General features: G+C 48.3%; 1 protein-coding gene across 1 annotated transcript; it reads right to left on the minus strand.

Annotated features, from left to right (window-relative positions):
* Positions 1–4,273: 4,273 nt before the first annotated feature.
* LOC123150085 (amino acid permease 8) lies at positions 4,274–6,559 on the minus strand. Its single transcript, XM_044569879.1, has 6 exons — positions 6,274–6,559; positions 5,920–6,153; positions 5,713–5,806; positions 5,381–5,598; positions 5,167–5,306; positions 4,274–5,067 (listed from the first exon to the last, which is right to left on the minus strand). The coding sequence occupies exons 1-6, from the start codon at positions 6,395–6,397 to the stop codon at positions 4,423–4,425; spliced, it is 1,455 nt and encodes a 484-aa protein (XP_044425814.1). The 5' UTR covers positions 6,398–6,559; the 3' UTR covers positions 4,274–4,422.
* Positions 6,560–9,163: the final 2,604 nt, after the last annotated feature.

Below are 9,163 nucleotides of genomic sequence, written 5' to 3' on the forward strand. Positions count from 1 at the left end.
ATAATAAATGCGTTTTTATTGTGGAGATGGAAACGTCTGTAATTAAACATGTTTTTATGGAGATGAAACGTCTGTAATTAAATACATTTTTATGGAGATGAAACATCTGTAATTAAACGCGTTTTATTGCTGGACCGTTCTCTTACCTGACTGACTATATATATGAGGCATCGCATCTCAGCTCCATGCGCTTCACACCCCACTACTCCCTGGTCGTTCCTTTCACTGCTGCTGCCCTCGGTGATCTCATCCCGTCTACCGCGTACACGGCTGACGGGAGAGCAGGCCTCTGAAACCCCGCTTCTCCAGATCCTGTACGGGAGAGAGGCGATTAGGTTTTTGAAGAGCGTCTCCTACGCGACTGCTCGCCTTGGTTCAACTACTTCATCTACATCGACTACTTCTATGTCACCTTCGTCTTCACCATGAGCACTGACTCCGATCATGCGGCTGCCGAGAAGGCTGCTGCGGACAAGAGGATTGCAGACGAGGCCGACGCCTCCGCTGCTGCTATGGCCGACTAGCATACTGGAGGGTATAACACATTTACACCGATCTTGTTTACTTTCATGTGTGCAGGACTAGTAGTTTGTATAGACGTTTCTACTATCTGCCTAGTACATGCGTACATCATCAAAATTCAGTATGTCATTAGCACTCCCTATGTCATGTTCATAATTTATTATTGGATTAAATTAGTCGAACAATTGCTTAATTTCTCAACACAAACCTCCCGAGTCCCCTATGGAAGGGAGGGATTCGAATTCGCTAAATCTCCTTGAGCTGAATTTCCTCATCAAAGAAACGTCTCCTTCCTCCTCCCGTCGGCGCCGCCGCAGATCCGCCCCGCCTCCGATGGCCTTTGGCCTATGGAGGTGCGGAGGATCTCGGCCCCCCGCCGGCGGGAGGGACCCTGTTCTTGTTTTTGCTAGGTTGAACGTCTTGGTTGGGGCTGTTTGGCGGCGGCGATGTCCCTCCGTAGCAATAATGTCTCCCACGTCCTATCTCCATCCCGATGGTGCGAATAGCGTTGTCGGAGGATGTGTGGAGGTGTGTCTCCGTCGGATCTCATGGGATTCGGTCGGTGCTGGTCTTCGGTGGATCTCTTTGGATCCAGTTTTTGTTTGTCTTCGTTCGTGTGGTTCCAGGTTTGATCTTTCCAATCTACAACTCTCTTCATCGGCGATGGTTGCTGCTCCGGTGTGTTGGTCCTTTGGGACCTTAGCACGACGACTTCCCGACTGTCTACTACAACAAGGTTTGCCCGGCTCCGGTGATGGAGGGGTGATAGACGGCGACGCGCCTTCGGCTCGCTCCAGTGCTTGTAGTCGTCGCTAGGTGGTCCATAGACCTAGTTGTAATTTTTATTACCTCTTGTGTTCTCTGTACTGCCATGATTGATGAATAGATTGGAAATTTCTCTCGCAAAAAAAAAAGAATTTTCAAAACTTTTTTGTTTTGTTTCTCGAAGGCCAAAAGAAGAGCATCCTATTCCTCGGTCTCATTAGATCTAGCAACCCATTTCTTTTCAGCGTTAAACCCTTGATGTTCTAGTTTTTTTAATCTGTTATTGTTCGTTGCATGAAATGTAACTGAGACTTTGACTTATGGAATTAGCACAACTCAAAAATACTGGCATCACTCAACTTGTGAGTGACACTTCGAACAATCAATACCCGGATCTGCATAACATTCCAATGATTGTTACATCTATAAAATTTTACTTGGTAGATGTACGCACAATATTAGAGCGGTGATCATACGCTAACGTTGTTGCCATAGATCACAACCCAGTAACTTGCAAATTGTGCACCACAATGACAAAAGAACTTACACGAGATCAATTGTTTTAAATTTTCGACTTTTGTAATGAATGAGCATGAGCTGGAAGATTCTATCTTTCTGGTGCTACTCGAGCCAGAAGAGACTCTCCACATGCAATGCACCTGCGTGACTCTGTCCATTAGATTTTTTTTTTGATAAAAAGAGCTACCTCTTCGATTTCATTTACTCCCTTCGTTCATTTTTATAAGTCGTTTCAGACAAGTAAAATTGAGTTGTTTTGCATAATGTTTGAAACATCTACAAAGCCTTATAAAAATAAACAGAGGGAGTAGCAAAAATCACAGCGTGTCTTACAGATGACGAGACGACAACTGTGTCCATTAGATGAGATCTGCGAAAGAGAACTAATGCCGCTTGCTCCAGCTGTTGAATTTCTATTTCTATAATAACATCGATTATTTCAATCTTGTACTGAGCAGTGCCGAGTCAGAACAGCTAAGCAAGTAAGAGTATTTTTGCTGTGTCGTCCGTTGTGCATGTGAACGCCAATTGGAGAAACAAAGAATAGTCTTGCTATACACACGATTTTTTTCGGACGATTCTAAGACGACAGGTTAAATCAGCCACACATGCGCATGATTGACTTTGCAAGGGCCGCTGGATTGTTCCTTCGTCCGCAGGTCGGCCAGCACATGTCGTCCGTGCAGCAATTTCGAACAGAGAATGCGTGAGCAAGCAGAGAGCAGCTAATTGTACTGTAGTTAAATTAAGGTGCATGCACGCTGCGAAAAACTATTCTACTATACTGTCACTGTCGTTTCCTGCGAAATGCATAATATATTAATCTGCATTTGTTAATTTCAACGCATGCAGCATCCATGTCAGCAAGGTCTCCTATGGATGAGTGGAGTAAAGTCTATTTTAAACCCTGAATTTGTAGAGGTGGTCTGAATCAGACCCTGAACTCTGAATCCCTAAAGTCGACACCCTGTATTCAGTGATCCCGGCCAATTCAAACCCTAACTCTATTTGTCACACCAGGAAAAGGACAATCCCAGCCGGGATAACCTACTTCTCTCACTGACTATTCAGACCCACATGTCATATCCATCTTCTTCCCCTTTTCTATCTGTCTCACCTCACGACAGATCTGTTAAAAAAGCCTGACTACATAACGAAACGAGCACGACCAACGTGTGCATGCTTGCTCTAATCCGGCACCGGCCGCGGTAGCTAGTAAGGTGGCTGAGCAGGAGCCATTGTGCTTATGCGGCTTTGACCAGAGAAGAGCCTCGACAAAGAAAGGGGAGGAGCGCCAATGACGGGCAGCGTGGTAGCAGGTTGCGCCTGTGGCCGGAGTGGAACGCAGGGGGCGTGGACTGCAGGTCGATCTCGACGTTGACGTGTGGGTCCTGGGGAGGCGAGTAGGCTGGCACTGGAGCGCCGTGGAGGCCGATGTCGCGGCCTCGGCGAGGAACAGGTCCTGGAGCACGGCGGTCGGCGCCAGTAAGTCGTTGTTGGTGTACGTATCAGCTTTCAAGGTCAGGTCCTGGAGTACGCGGGCGCTTGAGCTGGCGCCGGTGTTTGCTGTTCGGTCGATTTGCTCGCTACATATACATACAAACTACCCGTAGTGCCTAAGCAGCTTGATCGATTTCCTAGGCACGCAACGCACGCACTCGTACGTAGCTAGCTTTGCACTAGCCAGCTACACGCGCATACACGCCTGGGCGCAGGTAGGTTGACCTCGCCGGAGCACACGCGACACGGCCAACATTGTCGCCATTTGTCGTGAAACGGGTGTGTTGCAGTTCAGGTCCCCGTCTCACCGCTGCGGACCTGCGGTTATATCATGGCTAATGCAAAGCTTGCGCGCCAGAGGAGACCTGCTACAGCCGCAACCTCCTAGGACCAGCATGACCTGGCTTTTCTTTTCAAAACAATGGAGATATTATACGGGGAAGAGAAAGGAAGGAGAAGAGAGATTTGGGCCAACATAGTCAGCTAGAGTAGTGTGTGATCCCGACGGGGATTGCCTTTTTCCCTGTGTGCCAAACAACATCGAACAGGCTTAGGGTTAAGATTGACCGGGATCACTGAATACAGGGCGTGGACTTCAGGGATTTAGAGTTCAGGGTTTGATTCCGACCGGCTCTACAAATTCAAGGTTTAAAATAGACTTCATTCGGGTGAGTGAGTAGGAATATTCTTGCGCACGATCAAAAGTAGGACCTGCCACCCGTGGCAATTGCGATGTTTTTATGGTAAGTTTAATGATGTGAGGATGACAACTTTAGTTGCAAGCATGACAAATTTATTTCTGGATGGCAAGTTTTAGTTTTTTTTGGATAACAACTTTAATCATAAAAAATATCAGGCCCAGATTGTTTCGTGTCGTGTGACATTTATCATTTGGGTGAACGTAATCTCTTGACGTGATTATGCATGGAACGGAGACTCAACGGCATCAAGGGCTGGATAGTCATAGTTCTACCAAAGATTTCCCACTGGATTTTCCACGTTCATCTAAAAATATCAAGCACACAGATACAGTCTACAGATGACACCTTTTTCTCGAGAAAAATCTTAAACAAACACAAGTCAAAGAATTTCTACTCACAGCTAAGCTAATCCCGTTCACAACTTGGTCTTGAACGGCACATAGTTCTTGAGCGACTGGGTGATCCCCTGGATGGACGCGACGGTGACGGCCACGGTTACCGCGAAGCACGCGAAGCTGAGGGTCTGCAGAGCCACCCACTTCCCGGAGTACTTCTTCATCTTGCTCTGCGAGATGTACATCTCCACGGGGAAGTAGACGGTGAGCGGCCAGAAGCCGAGCGCGCCGAGCAGGCCGAGGATGTCGTTGAAGAATGGCAGCGAGATGGCGAGCACCGTGCTCACGATCACGAACGCCGTCCTCCACACCAGCCGGAACATGTTGAGGCTGAACTTGCCCGAGAAGGGGTGGTACTGCCGGACGACGAACTCCGAGTCGGGCCACCGCCCCGCCGCCCAGCTCTCCACGGCGGCGTAGATGGGCTGGCAGTAGACCTGGTAGGCGCCGACGAGGTGCACCACGATGCAGACGTTGGCGAAGTCGATGAGCCAGTAGGGCTCGTAGAAGCCGAAGCCGGTGAGCATGTTCCCCGGCGCGTCGTTGCCGAAGGCCGAGTAGCCGAGGCAGCCGCAGAGCATGTAGAAGGCCGTGGTGGTGGAGACCCCCATCAGGTTCGCCTTCCTCATCGTCTTGTTCTCCGCCGGTGGCGCCTTCACCGTGTCCTGCAGCATCAGTTTCCACATAGATAGACGCCATTAGTGACCGTAACTTATGGGTGCAAACGTGTATGTAATATGCACTGAATCTTGTGACATTCATACCTGGATTTCTATAAGAACCATGGAGTATGAGTAGGCGAATGCGATGTTGCCGAGCGCTTGCAATGTCAGCCATATCTTCTGGGCCGAAGTGACGTCGACCCCAATTTGAGTGCCACCGATGGTTGTCTTGCCCGTAGGACCTGCCAATTGCCAATTAGATCGAACATGCAGACACAAAGTTACTCTTGGTGGGAAGGAAGGTTCTTGATCCTACCTGTTATGGTCTGTGCCAAGGAGAGGCCGACGCCGATGGTGGCGTAGGAGAAGGACATGACGGCGGCGAGGATGGACAGCCAGGCCATCTCGTGGAGGTTGGGGAGCTGGGAGAAGACGATCTGGGAGATCCCGAACACGACCATGTACATGGTGGTGTACACCCCGCAGTCGGCCGAGTGGCCTTTGCTGTGGAAGCAGTTGGCCTTGTACAAAGCCCTGTTGGATCATCCCCCCCAAAACCACAAAACAGTGAGATCAACTGATCATCATAAACGGCATAGTACCATGAATTGACTTAACAGTGCATCAGAGCGAGGTCGTCTGACTTACGCGGCACTGATGGATGCTGTAATGGTGTACCCGATCGCAGTCCCAATCAGATTGACGTACTGACAGAGGCCGCAAAACCACACCTGCCCTTTACCTACACACATGATCGAGCAGGTAGACAAACAAGATGATGTAAACATTGCCTGAACTCGCGAAGAATTTAATGGCGCGCTCACGCAAGAGGCATGTGGTGGAGGGGGCGCGTACCTAGGAGGGACCCGACGGCCTCCATGTAGGTGTAGTTCCTCTTGCCGGTGACGGCGTCCTCGCTGCGGTAGCAGTCGCCGAGGAGCACGGAGGTGTAGTAGGTGATGATGGCGAAGAGCAGGAGCGTGACCGGGCCGGCGACCCAGCCCAGCTGCGCCACGGACCAGGGCAGCGACAGCACACCGGAGCCGATCACCGCCGTGATCACGTGCGCGCTCGCCGTCCACACCGTCCCTGCCCAACCAACCCGCGGCCGGCTCAGTCAACAAAGTCAAAGATTGGTCTGCCCCAAGCCCGGGACGCATGGCGTCAGGGAGAGCGAGAGAGGGAGGGAGATGGATCGGTTTGGCTTGCCTGTCCGCCTGGGCTTGCCGTCGTCGTCGAGGGAGTCGTCGGCGGCGACGACCCTCCGCCGAGGGTCGCCCGCCGGCGCCGGAAGCCCCCCGATCTCGACATCGCCGCCGCCTACCCGGGCCATCGCCTACGCTGGACTGGTGCTCTGCGTGCGAACAGCTAGCTAGCGATCGATGCGCCCGGCGGTCTTATAACGCAGCGAGTTACTCCTTTAATTCTTCTTGGATGGAATCGGCCCAGTTGCCCAAACCGGCTGGCATATATGGTTTCCGCCGAATCCAGGCAGATTCACAGGAGCCGTGTCCAACTTGGCTATTTGTAGGTTCGGAACCTGCTCGTGATCAACGTTAGTTACACGAATTCGTTTTAAAAATTTGATGATTGGTTGGTTAATCCCGGAGTTCCGTTGTTATTCTAGTTGTTAAGTTTTTCTTCTGAAAAGATTATAGTTGTTAGTTAGTTAGGGCCACGCGGCCCACGCCGTCGGGTCTCTGAGCCGTGTGGGGAACTCAACCAAAAAGATCGATGCAGTTTTTGCTGGTTTCAGATTTAAAAGATCAGAACGATCAGATGGCTTGATTATATCCGAAGGGTGAAAAAAATAGAAAAGATAACTGCATCTGACTGTTCTCATGTGTTGACAAAAATGCTGGCTCAACGGAGAAGATGCCATGTCTCCATCACAGAGTCCGCGGGCTACATCGTCTCGTCTGCTTGCTTAGCTCATGAACAACCGCTTGGAGGAGGAAGAGTTGACTGCGCCAACGCGCGGCCGCTGTCTGCGATGTGAACACAGACCGGCTGACAGCAAGTACTATTACAATTAACTACTCTTGGTGTACGTAGCGTCGCTAATCACGCGCTCTCCAAATGCATCCACACTGTTCGATGCAAAAAAAATTTGCATCCACACTCATGTTGCTCTGCACTGACTTTGCTATTTGCCGACATATTTAGTTGCGCGTTTGTGCTTGTATCGACTGTATGTATTCTAATTATACCGAGTCAACAAAATTCACTCTCTATCGAAAAAATACGCCACACAAATCAAAGCCGGGTTCCGCTATTCTATATCAATATAAAAGGACTCAACAGCCATCGAATGTGTCCATTCAACAACCTATCTCTACTCTTAAAAGAGAAGTTTATTTTTGTTTGATTTTTTCGTTCGGTTTTTTGTCTCACCTCCTGACATCCCCTCTCACTGGATTTTCTCCTCTCATTAAAAAAACAAATCTCACTAAAGGGTGAGATCTTATTTCGTGCTTGCTTTGGCAGGTGCTACTATCACCTAAATATCTTCCATAATACTAAGCTCCCTAGTTTTAAAGAGGCCACATTCAATTGAGATCATCAATTAGAATTGGGTCATCCGATTTCGACCAGATCAACAATTTCTCACGGCTCCCTCGTTCAGTTCTTTTATATTATACACTATGCTTCCTATTTTTTGAAGACTCAAAATTAATTAAGATATTTAATTTAAAAATTGTGTCATTTGATTTTGGCCGGATCAACAATTTCTCAAACTCTCCCATTCAATTCTTTTAATTCACTATATTCCTTAATCTTGAAGCTCTTTCATTCAATTGTGGTATTTAATTTTGGATTTAGTTTACGATTTTGATTGGGCCAAAGAATTTTCAAATTAATCTACAGCAACTAGCCTATAAAAATATATCAATACAACGCACCCTCCCACCACCAAGAAGAAAGAAACGCCACCACATGATATTATCTATACCAATATAAAAAGACCCAACGGGGCAGATCCAATTAATCTCGGTCATCAAATCATGTCAATCCAACGACCTAAACTGCTTCAATGTAGAGCGCTCAACACGTTTAGCGTGCAGTTAATTTCATGCCAAATATAATGCTAATCACATACTAATACATAAATAATATCCTACTTAATATCCGCATGCACTTAATGCACTTAATATACTTTCAAATTAACGTGCATTGCACGTACACATTGACTAGTAACACCAATATAGTACTAGTATAACGACCGTGCGTTGCCATGGGCTCTTTAAAATTTATAATCAGTATCTTTCATTTATCATCCCCTCATATTGGGTAATTATGGGGTGCTCTAATTAGAAACACAACAATCAAATATTAGGAAATTTCACCGAACGAACAACAACGAATAATACGATATCTATCAAACAAATAAAATGAGGTCATATTTTTGGTCCGTCATGCACTTCTGTTGAAAAGTGCCTATCCCTTTTAGAATCAACCCACTGTTTGCTCGCACGCAAAAAAATACATCTCTAAAGTGGGGAACCGATCGGTGCCAAAAAGAACTCAAACTCCTATCCAATCTCGACTTCGTGCTCTTCCACTTCCATTGATAAAGATGGGACGTCAAGGGTTTCATCATGATGACCTCGAGCAGCCGCCGACATCCCTCCCCACATCTACCCCTACCCCCTGCTGCCGCTTGCACTGTCCTTGCTCCTCGAGGGAGCTAGGGACACAATGTTCTCTAGGATGGGCATGACCAGATCCACGAGGAGGCCACATTCTTCCATGGGAACCCAATCAAGCACACCACCCTCCGCAACCATCCAATCCCGGCCTAACAAAGTCAAGACCCGCCATCGATCCACAAATCAGGCTTGCCGCATCCAGGTTCACTGCAAGTCTGCGACGAGTCTGTAGTCGACATCTTGACTTTGGCTATCCCCACGGAAGAATCATCGGATCCTGCTTACTTTTACCATCACTTCATCTCTTCCCAAGGCAGCGACACCACCCAGCCAATCACCACTACCGCTTGCGGCTTGCCTACATAAAATCATGAGAAATCCCCACGGCGGTGCTGTAAGATCACCTTGGCGACCTCGACAGTGACCGACTGGTCTAAGATCTAAGCTAG

Source organism: Triticum aestivum, chromosome 7A (assembly GCF_018294505.1).
Source record: "Triticum aestivum cultivar Chinese Spring chromosome 7A, IWGSC CS RefSeq v2.1, whole genome shotgun sequence".
In the NCBI taxonomy this organism is placed as follows: domain Eukaryota; kingdom Viridiplantae; phylum Streptophyta; class Magnoliopsida; order Poales; family Poaceae; genus Triticum; species Triticum aestivum.

What these genes read in the sequence shown, in the direction of transcription:
- LOC123150085 (XM_044569879.1), bottom strand. Translation starts at nt 6,397, where the DNA reads ATGGCCCGGGTAGGCGGCGGCGATGTCGAGATCGGGGGGCTTCCGGCG. An exon ending in CGGCAAGCCCAGGCGGACAG is followed by an intron (nt 6,154 to 6,273) that starts GCAAGCCAAACC and finishes TTGGTTGGGCAG; the next exon opens with GGACGGTGTGGACGGCGAGC. An exon ending in CTTGGCACAGACCATAACAG is followed by an intron (nt 5,307 to 5,380) that starts GTAGGATCAAGA and finishes GGCAATTGGCAG; the next exon opens with GTCCTACGGGCAAGACAACC.